Consider the following 24,049-nt stretch of genomic DNA (forward strand, 5'->3'; position numbering starts at 1 on the left):
ATTGGGTCCATAGGAGGCCTAGTAATGACTAAATGGTGCAGTCTCCTTCAACTCATGGTACCCCTGGTGGTTTGGCTCTGTGAACAGACAGAGAGGGCAGTTAGGGCTAGGAAGTAGCACAGATCTATCTCCTCTACATTAGCCAGTGCTTTTCAAAGACTCTTTTAGAAATATAGGCAGTTCAGTCTGGCATCAAAAACAAGGAAGAGCAGAAGCAACACAATGAAGAGAGAAAGAATACTTAACAATGTTTGTATTTACTTGAATGTGCTTACAGTTGCAAATGTTTCTCAAAGTGCGTTCTCTGGTTCACATGGATACAACCTCATTATGTATTCAGTGTATGTTCACTGAGAACTGCTTGTGCTATCTTGAAATTAAAGCACTTGTTATTCATTTTCAGTAGTCTGGAGGTCACTTAATAATTTTCTGTACATCCCAGATTATGAAGACAAAAATAGCCACTAGCAGAATGCGTTTGAGTGAGTAGATAAGTGTTACGGTACCGAGACTCATATTCTCCTCCACCAGAGGCCTCTTCTCGCTACAGTTCACAACTCGTCCTTGCGCCGCTCCCAGAATAGTCATGATGTCCACTAGGTTGAGCTTCCCTTCCTCCTTGGCCTCCTCCACCTCCTCTGCCAGCTCCATCGCAGCCTCTTCACGCTCTTCCATCTCCTCTTGGTTGAGCATTGCGCTCAATCCCTGCTCTGCGGTGGTGTTGCCCACCTGTGGTGGCGCCAGCGAGCACAGGGCCCTCACCTTCCCATAGGACATCAGGTGAGCTACGTTGGCGCGCAAAAAGAGCAGGAGGACGTTGAGGTCGTTCAACGGGCAGCCGAGTCTACGGCGGTTTAGGAGGTCGAGGGCGGGGAGGACCTCGTAGACGGAGAAGAAGGTGGTGTCCCAGATGAAGAGCCGGATCAGGCTGAAGAGGACGATAGGCGCCAGCAGGACGTAGATGGCACCGTTTGCCACGCTTATCACCTGAAAAACCAACTGGCCAATCATTTTGCACTGAACCAGTTCAGGAACCCAGTTCTGATCACGCAGCATGCCCGTGCGGACAAAGCAGCTGAACTCGTCCTGCAGGAAGGCAGACAGGTGGAAGTAGGCCAGGTAGAGACAGGCGGCTGTCATGAAGGTCAGGAGGAGGAAGCCCCGCAGGAAAAGCATGCTGACAAGGAAATAGGAGTTCTGCTTGCACTGCATGTATCTTTCCAGAAGAGGGTACTCAAAGTATCGCTTCTTCTTGGCCCTGCAAGTAACAAGGAGAAAGAAAGTCAGCACCATGTTCTCCTCCATGTTCATCAATCCCAGCTGGGAGCGTCCCAACCCCCATCCTCTACTTTTGGCAAATAGGAGCTGCCAACAAGATCACTTCTGAATACCCTTTGAGCATTATCTCTCACTAGCAGATATTTTTTATTTGCTACTGCAATGACCCAATTCCTCTACTGGAATCAAGTTTCATTTACTTAAGTTACTGAAAACATGGATGTGGAAAAAAAGATATAAATAGCAATGAATATTCATGCTACAAGACAGCAGTCGCCAGTCTCTTACCTTTGCAGTTCGGCCTGAAATGTGAGGGGGTTCCTGGTGTTCTGGCGCATGTCCAGAATGCTCTGGGCCATTCGGATCGAGCGGTTGTACGACTTGTCCAGTTCGTCAATTATGAAGAGCAGGTCTGAGCCCAGCGTGGGCATGACAAGCTGGCGCCAGATGAGAGCCGGCAGGTACATCAACACTGCCATGGCCAGAAGAGAGTAGGGGAACATCTGGATGGACAATGAGAGTAAAGAGTTGACTCAAGCAGATGAGTCAAATCAACATCCACAACCCCAAAATGTCTGAATACTTTGTAAACGGTTTGAGCAACAAACAAACAAATCTACTTCTCATTAGATGCGGCACACTGACATCTTTTAACTGAGTTACAGCAAAGAGAACAAAGGTTTCAGCAGTTTAACTTCGTCAGCCACTCTCGGTGGGAATGACAAATGGAGTAAGCTGGATCCGAGTCTCTCAACTTACTTTGTGTACCCAGAGTGAGCGCTCCTCAAAGTTCCCATTGCTGTCAAACTCGTGGTGCATGAGAGAGTCCCAGCAGTATGTGTCGACATAGCTGGCCTGCTTCATGGTGAAATTGCTGGGAGGGAAACAGCTGATCTGAGGACCTGCAGAATAAACAAATGTTGATTTGTAACATTATCTTCTAATATGGGGAATTATTTTCTGCTTTATCAAATTGCCACACACACACACACACACACACAATCTAGTACTTATATCCTTGTGAGGACATGTATTGTTGTTCCCCATTCCCTTACACTAACCTGAACCATCACCTCCAAATGCCTGACCCCTAACTTACCTAAAACTAATTCTAACCTGAATCTAAAAAAACATGTCTCAAACAAGCCTTTGAAGGTCCATCCTAAAGTTAGCTGTACAAGTACACACACACACACTGGTCCACTACCAGAAATGTCCATGTGAGCATGCCCTTTTCTTCTCAGTGGAACATCATTTCACTGGAGAAATCATATGTTTCCAAATTGCAACCTGGCATTTAAAACCCTGGGCGACTCCCTTCCCAGTTTGGCGTCCTCCACCTTATATTTAGTTCACCTTGATATAACCACATGTAGTCCAACGACTTGCTCCATGCACCCATCTGTCATTTCCCAAGGGTGCTCCACCCAAAAGCAGAGGGCTAGGGAGGGAACATACCGAGGGTGTGCCCCACCAAATGCAGAGCCATAGAAGAGAAACATGGAGCTTCTATTTGTTCTACAACACCACATCTGCCCAGCGTTCTGAAAGTAGAAACATACGGCAACTCATTTATTATCCCAATGTGATTTATCCTGCCGGTACACCTCATTACAGGCAACCGTTACACAGTCCAGATACACTACGGCGTGTGTATATGCATGTGTGCAATTAAACATATTGATGGGAACACCTACAATATAATTCTGCCAGCTGAGCTTTTAATGGAGGATATTCATTTTGGCCTGAGATAAAGAAGGTGGCAGTTTGTATTTTTAGACTGACACTGAACTCAAACTATTGTGTTTGTTGGTTTTTCATATCGTTAGTCATGTCCCATTTATATTCTTTCACATATTTCAGGTGAAAGCAATATGCTACAGGTCATAAAATACCTCACATTTCACCTTTACTCATCACATGTTTCAAGGCAATGCATTTGCATTCTGGGCCAGCTCGTACGAAAGTGTATTATATCGAAGGCCAGCATAGTGAGGCTGATAGTGGGGACAGAGGGTTGAAGTAGTGAGCACCGTCCATTATTGGCAGCCACATAATGAAATGATGTTCCAGCTTGTAAAGTGGTCCGTCACGTTCTCTTTCCTCAGAGCTTCACAAACCCCTGAAGGCATCATGGCGGAGCAATTCATGTAATGTGTGTGTGTATGTGTGTATGTGTCTATGTGTGTGTATGTGGGCGCATGCATTGACAACTCACCCGAAATAAAAACACAACGACAGCAGATGCCTTCTCATGAAATCTTGTTGAATATCCCGCTCACCCCGAACCCCTCTGAGCCATTTGGCAAAGTGAGGCAACCTACATTTCTCCTATCGCCCACTCCCACTCCCACTCCCCAATTAACACGGGCAGCTCGTGCCCACTTTTGTGCTTTGTGCGCGCACTTAGCTGAGAGTCCAGGTGCAAGTAAACCAGACTCCAGACAGCAGCGCAATCAAGCACTGTAACAAAAGGGAAGAGCCAGCAGATAGACAGCCCGGATCCATCAGTAGAGCACCCCCGCCACCACGCCATGTTCTACGACCCCCCCACTCCCTAATCAACATATCCTCTCATTTGACTCAAATAGCTGCCACGGAAGAAGTTTGCCTTGTAATTACAGCGTGCCAGCGTTAGTGAACGCTGCTCTCAGTCATCGCCATGGCAATTAGCATCAGGAGCATCCGGCTGATTGCAGACCGGCTCTGGAGAGACAACGTTTAGTTCAAAGTCAAGGGAGTCATTCTCCTCGACGATAGTCGTGTACGTATTGCCACGTATACTTTGGATTGTCGGCGGTGCTTTTTGTGTTCCTTGAATGACTGAGACGGACAGCTTGTTGGCGTGTTTCATGTGAACAACCTGTCCAGAACACGTTTTCCCTCTGGTCTGAAGCTCTTTGGGCAGCAGCAGAACATCGATGGACTAGATGAATGGAGTCCGAGGCCATTGAGATTTTGTGTTTTCAGTAATATTGTGTCACATCATTAATGCTGCCATGGTCTATGCGCTGTATGATGCTGAGAAGCTCTTAAAGGGTGACATGGTGTTTTTCAACCTGGACAAAATCTCCCATGTTTTCGTGTCCAAGTGACTAATGAGGACAACAGTTTCTGAAAGCGGTCCAGTATTGAGCGAGAGCGCCGCTTCAGGGGCTGCACATATAATCCTTCTAGGCAGTTGCCCAGCGTCAATGTGCATCCACTAAGAGTGCCTGTTTTTGTTTCCCTTTCATTGAGTTGACTTCCTTTAATGTGAAGTAGTTGTTTTAGTGTATTCTGTGAAGGAAAGTGCCGTCCTTGTTCTTGCTTTTAATATCCGCCAGAAGGAAAGGGGAGGCGCTAGGATTGAGAAGATGTACCTGAGTGAAAAGATGAAAGCCTGCAGGAAGACGTGCTCGCTTGTCATGTTCCAGGACTTTTAACTCAGCTTTGGAATTATAGCACGTTTGGATCACTTCTTCAGTGTTTATGTTGAATTAAATACCATGGGCAACAGAACATGCAAGGATGATATTCCTCCCTCTCAGGAACCAAATGCAGTAAATATAATAAACTCAAGGACAAACGGTACACGATTAGTTAACGGAGGACGGAACACAGAAAATGCAGTAGAGACAGGGAGCGGCTCACCCAGGGAGATCTCCCGGGCGAAGGCCATGGTCACCAGCAACAGAGGAAGGCCGACGGACACAAACTTGATGACCTTGTCCAGAGGAAGCTCCAGCTCCAGGTGGCCGATCCGGTTTAACCCAGGGCTGTCCTGCAGCAGGGCATCAGATAGCATGGCCTTGGCCGCCGCCTGGGCAATGGACATGTTGAACTCCTGCCCAGTGATAAGAAAACGCTTTATTTCCTGACACAGTCGAGTAGGAAGGAAGATGTGGTGTGATCTCAGTAGAAATCAGACTCATGACCTTTGTCACATGCCACTCTAAATACCTATAAATCTGAAGCTAAACATCGAGAGTACTTTTCAAATTCAATTAGAAATGCAATTAACATTATTCCGAGGAAACGTCCTTCACATGATGGAAGCTAAAGCCATCTTACCGTAAGTCTTCCAGCTTTCTTTGGTGATTCAGAAAATGTGTTTGCAGAGCCAAAGCGTTCGTCTAAAGGCCAGCACGGTGTTGGAAAGCGTCTTAAGTATTCAGGGAGGGCCTCTCTAAATGAGAGGTTGGATCTGGGCTGGACCGGGCCAAGCCCGGTTCTGGCTCTAATGACAGGGTAGGACATCTGGGAGCATGGAGGCGCACAGATGGCCTTGACTCTAGCAGACCTCCAGCACTGCAGTCACATTGGGCAATGCAGTCGTGTGTGTGCGTGTGTGTGTGTGTGTGTGTGTGTGTCTGGTCTAGCCCTGCTGTGGCTGTGGCCCACTTCAAACAAGTGAACCATCGCCTGTGGCTTTTTCAGCCTCTGTCATTCTGAGACTATTTTTACTGCTTTACAGCCTCGGGGCGACTGCTGGCTGAGATACTGTAGCATACAACAGGAACGGCCATGTTGCTGTTCACTGCAGTGTATGTGTGAGAGGAAACAGTGTCAGTGTGTACAACATGCATTTGATTAAATGGATCTGACAGGACTGGAGAACTGTAACAAACAAGCGTTTGCATGGGAGCTGTGTTGTAGTTTTTCTGTAAGATCATCTGTGCTGTAAATTGAGGAGAGCCACAGTGCAGTTCAGGGCTACACACGGTTTGTTGAGAGTTTAAAAGAAGAGCAGCTTTTTTTAAATGCTAAAAGTAAGTCTCAGGCTCTATGGACAAAAACAGAGTTTGATTGTTGAAATCACACCTTTTTTATATCTGATTAAGATGTAAGTCATGGGGGACAAAATCTACAGTCATCAGGGGGCGATTCTCTTGGTTGTATAGAAGTCTATGCTTCATGTGTTAAAGCTGCATTCTCTCTACTGACCACCAGGGGGCATCTCTTCTGGTTGTATAGAAGTGTATGCTTCATGTGTTAAAGCTGCATTCTCTCTACTGACCACCAGGGGGCGACTCTTCTGGTTGTATAGAAGTGTATGCTTCATGTGTTAAAGCTGCATTCTCTCTCCTGACCACCAGGGGGGCGACTCCTCTGGTTGTATAGAAGTCTATGCTTCATGTGTTGAAGCTGCTTTCTCTCTACTGACCACCAGGGGGCGATTTGTCTGGTTGTATAGAAGTCTATGCTTCATGTGTTAAAGCTGCATTCTCTCTACTGACCACAAGGGGGCGACTCCTCTGGTTGTATAGAAGTTTCACCGCTAACATTTAAGATCTCGGTCAGATTATATATAATCTTATATATTTACTTTTTAATTCAATTCACAACATGGCATTATGTGCAAAGATTGTTTGGATATCATTTTTATAGTCTTTATATATTTAATTGTGTGAAGCACAATCTGTTTGTCTGAAAAGTTCTATACAAATGAAGTGATTGAGTGATAGATATTATCTATATATCTACAGTATATCTATAGATCTACGTCTATGGCAACATGAAATACAGCAAACGAGTGCTGAATTCAAGAGAATGTTCTGGTTGAGAGAATAATTTAACGACAGCAGGCCGTGGCACTTTTAAACAAAATGTCACCGTTATAGCAGTTGAATTCAAGAGGAAAACATAAGAAATATCAAGGTGAAATGTCAACAGCAGAGGGCACAAGGTTTGCTCATCTTCAATAACTATTAAGATAACGCATGAACCCAAAGGGAACAGTTTCATGAGTAGAGTCCTGCTCCTGGTTAGAACGTAAGCTTCTCTGACATGTCCAGGATGACCCTTCATGACACGCTTCACCCCGCCCCCTATGAAATACCAGTCCCATACGACTCAATTTTCTTTTCTCACGGATTATGGTGGCAGTTTTAATGTTGTAAATTGAAACAAAACAAAAACACAACACTACTTGGTTAGGTTGACTAAAACACCCGTAAAGTAGGTACAGTTGTCATTATTATTTAATATTATCCTGGTTTCACGCAGGACACGATCAGCGGTCTCCTGGGTGAAAGTTCTGTGTGTATTGGGCCAAAGAAAATCCTTTTTTCACATATTCTTATGAAATGTTTGCTGACCATTCCTGCATTATTTAACATTGTATTAATTGAACCTTGAACCCTGCTGGTCCCCCAACTCCATGACTAACGGAAAGAAATGCTAGTAAATGATTCATGAGCAGTTGTGCTGCTGTATGTAAATGAAAACACCTACCTTGTACTGCTGTATGGGATACATAAATATACATTACATTTACATTCTATCCTCCTTTTATCCACCTACTTTCCTCCTGCTGTGCAGGAAGTCATGTGTGGAACAATTCTAATGAGCCCAAACTCTCAAACAAGCGATGTATTAAAATACGATGGTTTCCTCCCACACATCCCTCATGGAGATGTCAAGCCTCCGTTGCTTGTAGCCCCTCGTATATTATGTGGAGCCCAACATGGCCACTGTAATTCAAGTTCCTTTTGCCCCCAAAACATGTCTGAAGGAGGAGAAAAGCAGCAGAGGTAGACAATAACAGATATTTAATAAGTGATGCTGCAATTAAAGAATGACCTTTTTGTAGTGGGGGCAGAAAACAAAGCGAGGATGCCATCATACGCAAGCGTTACAAGCCGTGTGAACAACAATACAACGGGGCTCGCTCAGCAAACACCCACGGGAGTGATGGCCATTTTGGGATCCACATTTCAGAAGCTGGAACCCTGCGGTGGAGAGAGCTCTGTTGGGCTCTGGGAGGAGGGGGGACATTTGGGCGGGCGTCTTCCAGCAAGCTAAAACCACAGTGGGAGGGAGACGACACATGTGACAGGAAAATGAGGGAAGATAAACCAATGTTTAGACTAACTCTATAATCTGGGGATAGGTCATGAGCCTGGCTCTGGTAGGACATGTGCAGCAGGGAGCAATGCTCCTGGTTATGATCTCGGTTTTGTTCTTTGTGTTTTGGTCTGAATACTCTCACCAATCAAACTGGGAATCTATGGCCCTGGATGCGTTTGCTCAGCCTAAAAATATGCAGAACTTCAATATCACAAGTCAACATCAGTACCTTTACATGTTTTAATTATTAAAATTGGTCTATTGAACATACAATAGATTATGACAACCAAGTGTATAACTGAAATAGAAATATTCCCTATTGTCTGTCACTTGCTCTAGAAGATCCATTTTCTTTTAAAAAGCAATTGAGAAAAAGAATATTAATGAGCAACATACTTCACAATGAACAATCATAACATTCAATATAACATGTTTTTTTTTCCTTTTCCATCTTCACATTAGAAACGAGCGTCTCCATCTGTGTGTTTTAGTACAAAACAGAGAGCTGAAATAGTTTCACAGTTTCAAAATCCTTCACATAAAACTGAGTTTTCATTCTCTTCCTCTTTTTCCTCCAAATTGACTTCAGTGAACGACTCCAACGCCCCGGCCTTGTGGAGATGTGGGTGGGACAGTCTGTGGAGTCCTATTGTGTGACAGATTCACCAAAGATCACAACAAAAAATACACAAGCAATTGTCTAAGACTGACTTGAGGGCTGAAGTCAAGTGTGTGCATGGCCGCCTGCTGATACAACAGTCTTGTTCAGAAGGTTTGCAGGGGGCCTGCCACCTACTGGACTCTATCGGTACTACCCCCTTCCAACCACGAGTGTGCCGTTGCCCACTGAGGCCAATCAGGATGTGCCGACTACACCTGCATGTCTTTGAGCTCCTTGATGGGCCGGTGTTCTTTTTAACCGTTGCAGGATTAGGCCACGCCTCTACCCAGTTCAGGTTGACTGGGGCCCACTACTTGCTGTGGCGGCCTTAAAGAACCTTCTAGCCGGTCAGGATCAGAGTGGTTAGTAACCACTCTGCTTGTGATTGGAGGAGAGTATTACCCATAGAGTCCAGCAGAGGGACCCTCCCCCCATTGCTTATAGACCTCCGGTTACAATAACGTAACCCTCGTCTCTGCAGAAGCAACTGCCGTTGCCTCGTTGTTCCTTGAGCTACCATCTGAGGCCACGCAAAAGAAAAACGTAATATGCAAACCTTCAACACCAGAATGCAAACATATGAAAAATCCGATATACATACTATAAGTGTAGTCAGTATACACTAGTTTACTACATTTTTTTTTTTTTTTTATATTTGCACATGAGAGAAGAAAAAAATGAACTAAGATTGTTTAAAAAATCATGCTCTAAAAAGGTTTGCTGGAGCGAGGAGTCAAATGTTTCGCTCATGAGGAAGAAACCCGGCGACCTGAGAACCTCTGGACCGTTAAAAAGGTGTGAAACACATTCAGTCACGACTGAGGATATTTGGACAGCATTACTGCTTTTTAAAATTTCTCTTCACTCTTATTTTAAGAAGAAAAATGACACATGAACTGCAAAGTTGCATGTAGACCGTACTTGTAATTTTACGGTTTTTGGACAAATGATATTCAATTTTAAAAGTAGTTGTTTTTCACATACATACACATACAAATCTCACTGTGCAAAGTATTTTTTGTGTTTTTATGCATATACAACTACTCCAGACTCCTCGTTCTACTGTTCCCTTTTTTTAAAGTTCACAGTAAACTGCATTCAAAACTGCCTTAAAACGTTGTGTTTTTCTGAAAGCTTCTGCAAAGTTATTAAAATGTCTCCATTTAAAACGGACGGCGATATCTTCTGAGTTCCTGTGCCATTTCTGTCCATAAATAACAGGAGCTATAGAGTAAAAAAATGTGCTACTATCCAAATATTTCGGGGAGCTCACTGCATTAGAACATTCATTAGTAAAATGAAACGACGCATATTCATCATCAAAGTCCCGTCCGTCCTCTGTGGTCGTGATGCTCATTGTGTCTGATTAGAGTCGCTCTGCATCAGAGTCTCTGGTGAATTTGAAGAAAACCTAATATGTCCTCACATGCTCTCAAGAGTCACTTAGCATTAGAGCTGTCCTGGTTCAGTGTGAGTGAGGCTGTGCTAAGGGGACACGTGAGGTCAAAGTTCATATGGTCTGTTCCTCCAGTCAACTACTCTAGTTCCTCCCTGTGCTCCATGCGCAGATCTCTCCTTCCTCCTCCTCCTCCTCCTCCTCCTCCCCCGCTGGACATTAGCCTCCCCCTGTCAATTTCCTCCTCGGCATCCTCCTCCTCCTCCTCCTCTTCCTCCTCCATCCCTTCCTCCTCCTCTTCTTCCTCTTCCTCTTCATCCTCCTCCTCGGTGCCGTCCATGGAGTCGTCGGCTCCCAGCATGGCTTGCTGCATGGCCAGGGTGGCCGAGTCCGAGGACAGCGACTGGAGGCTGTCCATACTCAGCGGGTCTGGGGGGAAGCAGGGAAACAGGGAGGGGGGGTCATAAACCCAGTGACAGAACAAATCCACACTCACCCTTCTGTACTCCAGTTGCTTTCAAGCAGCTGAGGAACGGTGGCCTTAGAGGTCTGTGAACATTTGAGTTGTGTACAGATTCTAGAGGTTAAATTAAATCCTTCTCATTTGATTGGACAGCCAAAAGGTGGCCACAATGACACGGAGCTACAGGGGACTGCAGATTGAGGTCTTCCAGGCTCTTCACCAGATCACTGCCTCATCCACTGTGATGGCTACACCTATAAGCCAAGCTTATAAGTCAAGTTCCTTGTAGACCTGTTCCCTCTGCTCCCCCACCCCCCATCCACCTGTGCAACCTCAGCCACATCCCCCTGGTCCATCGTGGTCTCTCAGTGAACCTTCTAAACTCCAGCAGCCTCTTTATTGTCTTACTATCCGGTTCTTCCCCTGCCTGAATGAAACCTCCACTGGAGGAAATCCTCCCTTCCTGCCGCTTCAGTGAAGTGTGCTGCTCTTTGCTTCACTCTTTGCCTCCTACAGCTGCAGTGCAGAGATAGCAGATGATAAATGATGCCCGATGACTCAAATCTATAACCTAAAATGGGCCTTTGATGACTGAAAACTATTTCTTTACCAAACTATTCTCTTGAGGGAGTTGAACACACACTCAGATCTAATTTAAGATTCCCGTAGAACAAATGCGGTTGAATATTGTACTCTTTGTTCTTGACTTTTGCCTTCAGTCTTCTCACGTAAATAAAATAAAAGTCAACAGTGACATCTGGTGGACATTTCAAACACACAGTTTACATTTGAAACGTAAGGGATTTGAAATGTCGGTGTTATCTTACTGTCCGAGTTGTTTCCTGACCGGTGCGACTGCAGAACTCCGGCCACGATGGAGTCGGGCCAGAAGCGCTGAGTGGGGCGGTGCTGGGACTTCATCTTCTTGGCTTTAGGAGCCGGGTCCGGGTTACTGGCGTCCAGCATGGGCTGCAGGATACGCCGCCGAGCATTGATGAACCTGAACAAGAACAGGACGAGGACTTTCCTCATAAACACTTTGCTATGGAACCAGATATATCAATTCTATAACATTACCGTCATCATTTCAAAATATATATTTTTATGAAATACAATATTTACTCCTAGTGGGTACAAGAGAACTGTAAATGATTGGAACGTCAAGATATTTGAACTAGAAAATATCATTTACAAGTAGCATCTTTCATCTCAACCAATCAATGGATGAAAAAGATTTCAAGCACAAATTAGCAAATTATGCACCTCTTTTTTTTCAAATATCTTCCATATCTAAAAAACTAAAAACAATCCTCTTCCATAAGAACATAAATATATCAAAGAGTGACTGACACAAGGAGGGAGGCACAGTTTGGGTAGGAGGTGTACTGGCTATATACGACCAGCAGATGCACTACAGCGCCAACAATGTGCAGTGGAGCTACAGTACGTTCAGGTCCCAGTAAATCCTCCACACATGCTTCTCCTCCAACAACAGGAGGCAGTGCCTTCCAGTCCATGAGGACTTCATGGCAGTGTTCCCGTAGGAGTACAGCAGCTTACCAGTTGTTCACTTGTAAAAGCGTGAGATTAGTTTGTCCCGCGATCTGCCTTTTCTCGTCTTCTGTCGGGTACGGGTGCTGCAAGAAGGAACACACGGCATCTCAGTGGTCAGAGCACTTGTTCTTTAGTTAATAGCATTCGTGTGACGCCCTCTGATTGGCTGTGACTTCTCAGGTGAGAACCCTGCAATGCTCCATCCTCAATCAACCTCCCCCTTCAAGCGGTTTACTGTCCGCATACGTCCCTCACATGCTCCTACGCTGCTCTGCTTCTCACAACCTTTCCCCTCCGACAGGCCCACGTGTACGGCCGTCTCCGACTCTCCGGCCTCACCATGAGATGCTGAAAGAGCCAGGAGCGCATGATGTTGGTGGCGTGTTTGGGCAGGACCCCCCTCTTATTCTTGGACTTCTTGTCTTCGCTGTCCAACAGGGACGACAGGTCCAGGTTTACCTTCACAATGAACACAGGAGGGGAAGCGAAGGGAAGGGAAGAAAAGAAAAGGAGAAAAAAGAAGCGGATGGAAGGTCTTACTTATTGTTGCCACGGAAACAAAGGGAGACTACTAATTACCTATCTTTTTTCTTTTTCTTTTTCAGTGGCAAGGGCAGAAACACCTCCTCAAGAGTCACCATGGAAACTGAATTTGAGTAATGACACTTAAAATATAAAAAAGCAGCGCCCTTGACTGTGGAAACACAAGAGCGTCATTCGTCCTTTTGGAGCCTCGACAAGGTGCATAAAGAGTGGAGGGCCAGGCTTCGATCAGAAGTTTGGGATCTCCCATTGGTGAAGGGCTGGTACCAAGCGTGTGTTGGTCTTTTCTTGGTGTTGACCTAAGTCTGTGTTCAGTGACAAATCATTATTCAGATGTTATTATTTGGAGTGCGAGTGCTGAAGGACGAGATGCTCTCAGAGTATTGACAGTGTTTGACAGCCTGCCGTGCTCATACGGACGTGTGTGAGTCCACGTGTGTGTGGTCTGGCTGAGCCGTACTTGTGAGGACCGGTTTCGAAGTCCACTGTCCTTGTGAGGACATTTAGGGCTGTGATGGTCACACGTAAAGGCTCAGTGAGTTAGTGAATGGTGTGGAGGTTCCAGTTCAGCGTAGATATTAGGTTAGGGTTGGGCAGAGAAGAAAGAAATAATGATCAACAAATCCCATAAAAGAACCAAACCAGCAGTGAATGTATCGACTAAGTATTCATCAAAGCCTGATATCGCTTCTTCCCTCTGTGCCATAGAGCTCCATTAGAGACACATCAATGCCATAGGTGACATGTTCCTTCATCACCATCAACACACACACACACACACACTGCTGAAAATAGTCCGCAAAACATTACATATTTTCTACTATTCGAGAACCTTTTGATTCCATCTACAGTTGGCCAGTTGTTTCCGAAAATTACTGAGTCTCTTTTCAAAATATTAAACAATATATTTCTGAGCCATTAAAAGTGTATGTATTCAATAAGAATCAATGGAATTGGGGCTAAAGTTCAAGAAGCAGGGTAGGAAATTATTATTATTAAGTCATTGTTGGTTTAGGTGTTCTGGTGGGATTTGTTTAAGATTAACAATCCTAAAGGTCCCCAGACTATGTGTGGGGACAACATGCTGCTCCCCCCTGGTTGCGCACTAAAGGGTGAGACACGTCTTAGTTACGGTTAACGGTGAGCCAGAGAAAGAACCAAGATGATGCAATATCCTCCTACGTGACAAAAACAAATGCATGTGTGCGTCTGGATGAAATAACTATTATGTATGCATTTGTTCATTTAATCGTGGGATAAATGTGTGTGTGTGTGTGTGTGTGTGTGTGTGTGAGAGTGTGTGCTCTGAGACAGATAATATGAAAGACAATGGGCCCTCATTCTTCTTTGACACCATTTCTCTCTATACACATGCATCGAGTCACATCGCACACTGTCTTTTTGTACAACTGCATAGTTGTACAAATGTAATATTATAATATGTGACATAACTTTTGAATCCAACATTATAATTGTACCGTGCAGCACCAGTGACTGCGTTTATTTTGATGATTTCTTTAAATGAGGTACCCATTTGTGGAGGCTAAAACACTTCAGAGGGGAGCATACTGTATGGAAAATTTCATATGCATGAGCATAGAGGACAAAAAGCATGAATACATAAAAAATGCAGGTCTTCTAAAGAATATAAAATTGATTAATTTAATGCAGAGCGTAGTTATGGAAAGAATCCCTGCTGTCTTGGAGATAAATAACAGACAAACCTACATAAGGCCCATAAACACACACACACACACACACACACACTCACTCACTCACTCTAACATCCCTGCTTATACTCCCCACACGAAACAACAGTCATTACAGTTGCAGCTGTGTGTCACGTGGATAGCCCTCCTCTCTTACCCCGACCCCCCCAGCCTTGGGAGTGCGTGTGTTGCGGGGAAAAGCGAGGTTGAATTAATTGGCGGCACCGAGCTCGATAGTGTGATTACTCGAGGCTTGTCGGTAAAGTAGCAACGGGGCTGTGTTCAATTCCCAGCCCGCATGTAGCCCTCTGCCTCAGCTGGGTCGGGACTATTCACAGAGGCCTCCTCTGACTGTCAAGCACAGGATTACCTGCCTGAGACCGAGCCGCTCTTCAGGCCCACGGATCCCCGTGTGAACCCTAGTTTTTAGTTCCATCTAGAAGGGAGTGTTGAGGCCGCCGAGTCCAGTCAGAGACCGGCCGCACCGCTGAGCCTTCAATTCACTTAGCATGGGGCTCTTCTGTCAACTCAAAACTCAAAAAGTGCCGTCATTATAAAATCGCATTCTTTAATTCCAACTAAATCTTATCTGTAGTTCTGAATTCTGATGATCTTTTTCATATCTTAGAGTGTCTCATTCAAACTCTCAAACCAGAGTCGGTGATTGTTGAAACAGTGGAAAGACGTGTGGGTTTTATTTAGTTTAAATTAAGTAAAATGACCTTTTCTTTCGATGGACTCTGTTAGCTCTGAGGAGCACATCCTGCTTAACAACTGTTTCTTTCACATCTAATTCTGTAAACAGAGTTTATTCCGACCAAACAGGAGTTGGTAATTGGAACAATGTATTTCGTCAGCGTGGAGTTTGAAAGGAGCGTGTTTCAATGATCAGCGAGTTAAAACGACTGCTGTCTGGTGGCTTTGAGGAGAGCATATGAATTGCCAGTTTTGTACGTTAATAAATTATATTAATTGTCCAAACCCCAGTCGATTCTATTTATTATACATTCACTTCAACGCTGGTCACATTCTGAAAGGGGCATGGATAAATACAAATGTGGTTCCTTATATTAAAACCAGGGTTGAGCCTTGCGGTTGTTTGCCTTTGCCAACCAGCCAAGTTGCAGTTTACATCCATGTCTGTCCAAAATGTCATCACTTCTGAAATTAGAAATTTGTGTGAAATTGTCACAATTAGCATGCAATGTCTCGAGTTATAGCGATCATGTGGTGGGTGACCTTTGACATTTGACCACCAAAATCGAAAGTGATCCACAACACCTGGAGATCCAGGCAGAAGACAAAGACATTGAGGAACAAACTGTTCCTGTGGTCATTCAGTAGCTAGCGTAGCATAGAATGGCTAACACTAGTTAATAATGTGCTAACCTAAGCTGCTAATGTTAGCTACACAGGTATTTATGTAGTCACGTAACCTTTTAGGAGCCTTCCAACCTCCCCGGGTAACGAGTATCACCGTTCCACAACGTTTCAACATGAAGAACATCTGAAACAATCACATGAGCGCCTACGGAGCTGTTGGTCCCTGGAGGAAGTTGGTCGGTGCTACGCTGTGATTGGTTAGCCAGCATTCGATAGCGGGACTTATTAAGAGCCAGTTGATTACTAGGAACAGGTAACAACCAAACACTCACAGAAATGATGTTCTGTATCCTAAAATATCTGCGGAAGCCTTTAGAGTTGGAAATATTAAAACCAAAAATAACATGTTTTAATCCAGGCATTCATATCGATGTGACAGTTCTCAAGTATTTCATAGAGAGGAGATAAAACAGTTGTGGTCATAATATTATTATTCATAATGTCATAATGTATAAAAGGTTGATGGAGTATGAGTGAAACTTTTGTGTTTTTACATCCTGTATCCCGTCATGAAATATATTTAATCTACGGTATGAATAGTCTTGCATGTCCTTACATGACTTTCAACCTGACCGGATCATTTAAGTGCCCTAAACATCGTGGGTTTGAACTATTTCCCTTTTGTGTGGCAGCGGGGGCGCAGCGGGGGGGGCAGTGTTCAGACCGAGACCATGGAAAGGCGCCCAGGGGCTTTGTGAGCGATGTAAAGAGCTCCTTTTGATAATAACACATGGAGAGGTGCTGGCGAGGGCACAGAATATGTCGGCCAGAGCATCATCGCTCAGGCGGCTTTACCTGTGAGTTCTGGATCTGGATGGTTCCCGGCGGCAGCGCCTGCGTTAACACCTGCCCTTGTGATGTCACCATGGCAACCGGCTGGTACAGGGTCCCACCTGAGGGGATAATTTACCATCGTGAGTATCAAGTGGCTTCAGCCGCTATCGGCAGCCACATCTCGCTCTGCCACCAGAGCCGCGTTAGCTCTCGTCAGCCGCGCAGACAACAAGGCAAACAAGGTGCGTTAATGTCTGAAAGAAGAAAGGAGTGAGCTTTTGCTCCAGGCTTAATTAGTCTTGATCAAGAGACTCTTATCAAAGTCTGTTTGAGCTCTTCAGTGTGTAGTGATCAAAGGCAGATATTGATTTATTTTGGGTTAAAAGGGATTTCCGGAGGGCAGGATTAACATTTCACTGCACAGGCTTGACATTATAAGATCGTATCAGCAGAGCACCATGTAAAGGATACTATTATGACTGTCTGATACACACAGTGTACAGTATACATACTGTACACACACAGCTCTGTCACTACAGATGCACATCAACAGAGAATGTTACAATTGTAGCATTTAAATGTTAAAATTCAGTGATAAATTATTTTTTACCTGAAATCAAAAACATGCTAACCAAACTGATTTAGTTGATGCTCATATATATTTGACAATAACAATTATTAATGCAAAATGATGTTGATGTTGCATCGTAGTGAACTACTTGTATTCCATACCTCAAGTTTGTTTTGCATATCACGATAATGTCACCATGCATACAGACAGTAATGGCAAATGCAATTATAAAATCTTGACCATTGGAAAAAGGAAGGGTTTAGATTATAGACAAAATCAAACCAAATTTCATTGTGAGGCTGTTGCAGCACATCCAATAAAAAAAAGAAAGGCTGCGTGAAAGAAGAGATGTGCCAACAAATGGAGCATTTCCTCCACTGACACATAAGCTTTTTGCATTTGTTATATGAAAAAAAAAATGTCATATTATGTCTGTGGAATTTATGTGGAAGCTTCTGTCAAAAAGAAACTGCTGGTCTCGCCAGAACAGCCTAAACCAATCCAGGTCACATGGATCTTCAATATGCAGATTTAAAAATACTCCCCCCTCCCTCAACACTTAAATGTGACATTGCAGAAGGAACACTCCCCTAATACTAATACAAGCCATGAAAGTCGCATGTGAATGTGTCAGTCCTGGTGTTTACCTGTGTGATCACATGCTTACCCGAGACCACTTGAGAGTTGATGGTAGTCATGGCGACATTGCCCTGATGCAGACCCCCGGCGGGCACCAATATCCCTGAAGGGTTAACAGAGCTGGAGATAGAGGTCATGGATGGAGAGGAGGTCTGAATTAGTTCCTGGGGGATCACAGAGAGATATTAGTGAGCAAATGCAAAGACGCAGCTCTATTGTTTGAGACTGAAGAAAATCCCAGAAGCCAAATCTACCTGGTGATAAATGACCAGGTGTATCTTGGGAAGTGCTACTCAGAGAGAGACACCATCAAGGAAGTGTAAGATCCACAGAGAGTCCATGACTGACCTGCTGCACGTTGAGACTGGTGTGTGACGGGGAATAAGGTCCTCCGAGGTCGTTACGGAGGAGGTTGTCGCTATGCATCTTGGTCTTGAGGCAGGTGATGTAACGATTGCAGAAATCTTTACAGAGCTCATTGACCTTCTCTAATTCTAATAGGTGGATTCGCAACACCTGAATGGCCTTTACCATCTGAGGGAAACAGAGACAGACCATAACCAGATCACCTCCACAACATGCTACAAAGCTGATCACTTAAATGAAACACAAACACTTCAAATGTACCAGTTTTTTTTTTTTAAACATTCAGGAATATGTATGCACAGGTGAGGGCGTTAAAAGGGGAACAGCTGTATAATGGCTGTGAGCCATGCTACCAGCTCTGTGGGGCTCTACGGGCTCAATGGGCTCAATGCTACCTTAAATGACATGTAATGTAATGTAATGTAATGTAATGTAATGTAATGTAATGTAAAAATGCTCACAATCACAGCGGTGATGATTACAGTAGCAACAATGTTTCAATGTTAGCCACTTAGTTTAGAGCTGCAGCATGTAGAAGCATTTACTAATGAGCACTGAAGACAAAGCTCAGCTCAGGCTAATGGGAATTAGCTTTCAGGGCATTTGGTCATAAATCTATGAAGTATTGGCTCAAGTGGATTTTTAACCAGTGTGTTTTTTAAACCATTCATTTATCAATTATTTGACAACATTTCAGAGGAATCCTTCACAATGTACAACACACAGACTGTATAGAAGGTCAACTTCCTCCCACTGTACCCAAGTGAAGCCAACACAGTTGGCACAGTCGTGTGTCATGTCGTTTATGTCGTTTATGGCACAAATGAACAAAGCCACCTATGAATTTGCAACTAAATTGAAACATTTTCAGTTGGCGGACAGATTTATTTATATTGAAATGGTCGAAAGATATCCTGCCTTTTATTGTCGAGCATGAGTCAAGCTCCTGGCTCCATTTCCTATCATTTTACCAGATACTGTCTCACTGGTGGCAATTTACGTGTCTATAAAGTCATTGTGGAAGTACCCTCAACATTCTTTCTAATAGCCCATAGGGGTGACCCCTCTGGTTGATAGTCCAATTTACTGTAGAAGTCTATATAAATGACTCTACTTCTCTTGATGTATTCCCTCAGTAAACATTGTAAACATTACTTTTTGGTCTCAATCTCTGGTTTCAAGTCTTCTTCAATACAGCGTGATGTTCATTTAGTAAATTATGGACCATGTAGAGTCAAACAGACCATAAAGCAGGGGAGGCTTTAGAGTCACAAGGTGATTGACAGGTGGTTTCAGTTCATGATAGTTCATTGTAATAGTGTAGATGTCTTAAAATGTCTTCTTCAGCGTTCAGTTGTACTTAGCTCCACCCTCTCGTATCTCTTCTGGTTGCAAAAAGTGAAACCTCAAAGCCGTAGCCCACAAAGCAATAGGTGAGTCCACGTTGACTACGTCCACTTCCTATAAACCGTGTGTGGCCCAGTCCTTTCAAACACAACACCTCCAGTTTGTCCAAACAGCAGCAAGCTCCTCCTCCGCCACAGAAGAGTTATGATGTGAACCTCCTGCCTCCAGCTGCTGGACTGGTCCTTTCAGATACACATTCTGTGATTCCTTTCATTTGGTTCATTTCAAGGTTTAATTCCCTTTATGCAGGAAACCCATTAAAAGCCCTTAACACTGGCTGGTAGACATGGTAAGTCCATGAATTAAACTCTAAGACACTAGATGTGGAACAAGTGAGATGGGGCGATTCCAACCGGCTTCTAAAGGGTGAAATGTGATGACAGGAAGTGACATGCAGCGGCTTCTTTTATTGATGAGCAGAGAGTGACATCCCCTTTTATTATTTATTCCAGAAATGCATATAGATTGCAAGTATGCAGTGGGGGCGGGGAGTCTGTAATCCTTTCATCCTTCACTCTCCTCTAATGTAATGATGACAGGTCAAAGGTGAAGCAGCGCCTCCACTGCCTGCCTGTAGGGCTGCCCTGTGGGCCACAACAAATAGCAACCTCTTGAAGTTGATTTAACATTATTTCTAATGTAAGGTTTGGTCTGATCAATACATTCCTTTTAATTAGCTTCACCAGGACAATCTTTGTCCACTATGTTCTGAATCTAATCTAAATAGTTTTCTCTCCTGTGTTTAGGGTTTAAGAACAGGTCAATGGCTTGTTGCTGTAATACTCATGTTGGCCACAGCATGCTCAGGTGCACTCTGTTCTAAACAGGAATAAAAGTATTTCTTCAAGCACTCTAAACACACGCTAAATATATTGTGTGTTAACAATTGTGTCTTTAAAACTCACCTCACCATTTAGCCCTATTTAGTGGCCAACATTATTGATCCTGAAGAAAAGACACTTTCTTCCACTTCCATCTCTGGACATTTATTTGCAATTAGCCTGGAAAAAGTGAAAGAAAAGCCGAAATAGCGAACAAACAGAGGACAGCATTCAGGCCATCGTGAGCATTCAGCATCTCCACTGAAACACGGACTGAAGCTTCCAGTGCAGCTTTCACACAGCAACGTCCCCGAAGATGTCGAGGAAAAAGATGTCTCCCCACGCCAAACCGGAATTATTGGCCTGCCCGCATAAAACAATTTAAATGATTGCAATAGCGGGGGGTCAGAGAGGAACTTCTGGCATATTAGATACTGATGGACAGATGTCTGATATTTAACAGCCCGTATTATTGGAGTGTTGCTAGGAAACTGCTTGGGCCCACGTTTATTTCCTCACAATGGCCAAGAACATATTGAGAAACTATAAACAGAGATAAGATATGGAGGGTTTGTTTGTAGGGAAGTGGTTGTTTTGAAACAGGAATATTAATGAGCTGACCATCAACAGGGTGGCCTTCCTCCCCTCTGTGCAGCACTCTGTGGTGCACTCCCTCAAAGCCACCACCCAAGGTCAACACGGTGGACAGAAAAGTGCTTGGCAAGGAGGAGATAAATCAGCTAATTAAAGCTCACTTAACGAAGGGACCAGTAACTCTGTGCCCATCGCAGCACGTCAGGCCCAGTGTACCGCTACTGTCCTGTGGAAGAGTTAGTGCCCTCTGGGAGGGATGCCCGTACCCCGTGCCTCATAAAACACACAGATGCAGAGTTAATTGACTGTTCAGCACTTGTCGGCCTGTACACCCGAGTACTGTGATGGCAAGAGTGCACTTTTTTTCTCCTACTCGGGGTCTGTCTTTGTCTCTCTGTCTGCCGTCAACTCCTCCCCCTCTTTTCTCAGGGAACATGATCAGCATCCTCCTTCTCTTAATTAGTAATTACTGCTAGCTGTTGTGCAAGGGGAAGTGCAGGGGGAGGATGAGGAAGATTACATGAAAAAGGGAGGGAATGATTAGGAGTGGTAATGATGGGATATGCTGGAAACAGGCCTTTCTACAGCTTCAATATTATTATTATTTCATCTTCTTTATTTAAGTGGAGCATGCGCCCATAGATGCAATGTGTTCCTGTGTGGCGCTGACTGCAGGTGTCTTACCAAGTTGTCCAGCTCTGGATCCTCACTGAAGAAGGGCTTGTGTTCTCGCTCCTGCTGATGCACAAAGTTCTCAATGTCCACATCGAAGCTGGCTGACGTGATGCATTCAGATCCCTGCGTGGCCTGCTCGCATTTCTCAAACAACAACGCCAGCAGGGGGAACAACGGGTGTCTGGGGAGAAAGAGAGGGAGGGGCACAGTGGGCGTCAGTTTCTATAGGAGGCGCCTATCATTCAGGACATGTTGGTCGTCATCAAGCCGGAACTGTAGCTTTGCAAATCTTCACTTCACTGCATTTAAAGTTCTACTTAGACGGTAATTCATGTATTTTAGGAGGTTCTTGTGTGCGTTGCAGTCAATGACATCCTTTCAGCCACTAGTTCTATCTCAGTTGGAGGTGTCCCACATTTCCCAGAAAGCCTTTCCACAGGCCGAGAGAAGTGGTGCGAGCTCGCAATCAAAGTTGTGCTGACAATAACTGGCCAGCTGTGTGACTGTGCAAAGAAAACAACACAAAACAATCTGCCATTTGCCATTATTGTTTTCCATGCAGCAGATTGTTTTTCCTGCTTAGAAACTCCTTCGGATTAACTTGACGTAGTGTGACATCATCCTGTTTCCATGCCATCCACACACACACACACACACACACTGTGAAAGATGGCATATTGATGCATCTCTACACAAGGCCACTGTTGTGAAAACAGAGACTCCAACCACCAAATCAAATTTTTTTCTGCATATTAAATGCTGGGGGGATTTTTTTTTCAGACTCTGATATGTCAATGATTAGCAACAACATTGATTTTTCTGCATTTTCTTTTTTTTTCTGCAGAAAACCAGGAAGATAGCATGAATTTGCCCCATAGGGCAAACAAGAGAAGATGGCTCAATCTGGTGGAAAATAATAAAAACTACAATTTTGAAGCCAGGGCTCAAGATTTAAAAGCCTGATATAATAGAATGCATGATTTATGTTTTCACTAATATTCTTGCACTTGATTCCTGCTTATATTATATATTCGTGAATGTTGTTTACTTCTGACTTCCAGTTGTTAAATGAAGGAGTAGATTTTAACCACCATGTTCTGTCAGCTGATAGTCTCAATATATCTGGATATCTGGATATGTTCATGTGAGTTCCGATGACTTTACATTTACATTACAAATGACTATAATGATATCACATTTGTATTGACATGTACGCTTTTATGTAAAGCGATTCCTTTGACACATATTTCTTCCCAACCCAAGGGCCCTGAGTGTCTGCTCCACACATACTGATAGAAAACTCCAGGAGAAGCGATATAGACATATGAGGAGCTCTGTACTGGTATTAGTGTGGCAGCTCCATGACATTCCCTAAAGGACATACGGACAAGGTTCGGCTGGAGATAAAAAGAGATCTTTAAGTGGATAGGATATGGTCCAGTGACAGCGAGAGGCTTCCCAGTGTCACCTCCATTGTTACCATCTGCCTTTATAGGGAATGTCACTCACATGAGACCCCCAGAAACACGGTGCAATGGTCCATACTGTGCTGCTAAAGGTAGTACAAGTCAAATTATTGAGCATCTCCACTTGGAGGAGAGCTGCTGCCCTAATGGCCATGGTGACAGAGCACAAGCTTAGACTGAGTGGGAATATATCAATATGTTTTCATAGTGGTGATCTCGGTTCTCTCCATGTTTTCATCCCATCCCTCTTTTTCTGCTCGCCTTCTCTTCCGTCCTCTCACACGCTGTCCTTTGTGTTACCTTTGACTTAAAAGAAACCCCAAAATATCCATCCATCCATCCATTATCACCTCTTATCCGAGGTCGGGTCGCAGTGGCAGCAGGTTCAGCAGGCCGACCCAGGCCTCCCTCTCACCCGCAACACTTTCCAGCTCATTCTGGGGGATCCCGAGGCGTTCCAAGGCCAGCCGGGAGATATAATCCCTCCAGCGTGTCCTCGGTCTTCCCCGGGGCCTCCTACCAGTTGGACGTGCCCGGAAAACCTCTAATGGGAGGCGTCCAGGAGGCATCCTGACTAGATGAACCACCTCAGCTGACTCCTTTGGACACGAAGGAGCAGCGACTCGACTCCAAGCTCCCCCCTGATGTCCGAGCTCCTTACCCTATGTCTAAGGCTGAGCCCGGCCACCCTACGGAGGAAGCTCATTTCGGCCGCTTGTATCCCAGATCTCGTTCTTTCGGTCACGACCCAGAGTTCGTGACCATAGGTGAGGGTTGGAACGTAGACCGACCAGTAAATGGAGAGCTTTGCCTTCCGGCTCAGCTCCCTCTTCACCAAGACGGACCGGTACAGCGCCTGTTTTACTGCTGCAGCCGCAAAGATCCGCCTATCGATCTCCCGCTCCACCTTACCCTCAC

At 44.5% G+C, this 24,049-nt stretch overlaps 2 protein-coding genes across 2 annotated transcripts in view; both read right to left on the reverse strand.

The window, feature by feature from the left end:
* Window positions 1-414: 414 nt before the first annotated feature.
* On the reverse strand, window positions 415-5,095 carry panx3 (pannexin 3). Its single transcript, XM_034550784.1, has 4 exons — window positions 4,912-5,095; window positions 2,038-2,180; window positions 1,567-1,781; window positions 415-1,258 (listed from the first exon to the last, which is right to left on the reverse strand). The coding sequence occupies exons 1-4, from the start codon at window positions 5,093-5,095 to the stop codon at window positions 415-417; spliced, it is 1,386 nt and encodes a 461-aa protein (XP_034406675.1).
* Window positions 5,096-10,305: 5,210 nt separating this feature from the next.
* pknox2 (pbx/knotted 1 homeobox 2) overlaps window positions 10,306-24,049 on the reverse strand; it is an 87,127-nt gene continuing 73,383 nt past the window's right edge. The window contains exons 5-12 of the mRNA XM_034550465.1: window positions 21,675-21,846; window positions 18,151-18,336; window positions 17,831-17,966; window positions 16,614-16,711; window positions 12,523-12,642; window positions 12,190-12,266; window positions 11,457-11,629; window positions 10,306-10,595 (exon numbers count right to left, since the gene is read on the reverse strand). Of these exons, the coding sequence (XP_034406356.1) occupies window positions 10,306-10,595; window positions 11,457-11,629; window positions 12,190-12,266; window positions 12,523-12,642; window positions 16,614-16,711; window positions 17,831-17,966; window positions 18,151-18,336; window positions 21,675-21,846 (1,252 nt within the window). The remainder of the gene's footprint in view (window positions 10,596-11,456; window positions 11,630-12,189; window positions 12,267-12,522; window positions 12,643-16,613; window positions 16,712-17,830; window positions 17,967-18,150; window positions 18,337-21,674; window positions 21,847-24,049) is intronic.

This window comes from Cyclopterus lumpus, chromosome 14 (assembly GCF_009769545.1).
Source record: "Cyclopterus lumpus isolate fCycLum1 chromosome 14, fCycLum1.pri, whole genome shotgun sequence".
Classification (NCBI taxonomy): Eukaryota; Metazoa; Chordata; class Actinopteri; order Perciformes; family Cyclopteridae; genus Cyclopterus; species Cyclopterus lumpus.

Coding starts and splice junctions, on each gene's coding strand:
- panx3 (XM_034550784.1), bottom strand. CDS start 5,095: ATGTCCATTGCCCAGGCGGCGGCCAAGGCCATGCTATCTGATGCCCTG. Junction 1,782..2,037: donor GCTCACTCTGGGTACACAAA/GTAAGTTGAGAG, acceptor TTGTCCATCCAG/ATGTTCCCCTACTCTCTTCT. Junction 1,259..1,566: donor TTTCAGGCCGAACTGCAAAG/GTAAGAGACTGG, acceptor TGTTACTTGCAG/GGCCAAGAAGAAGCGATACT.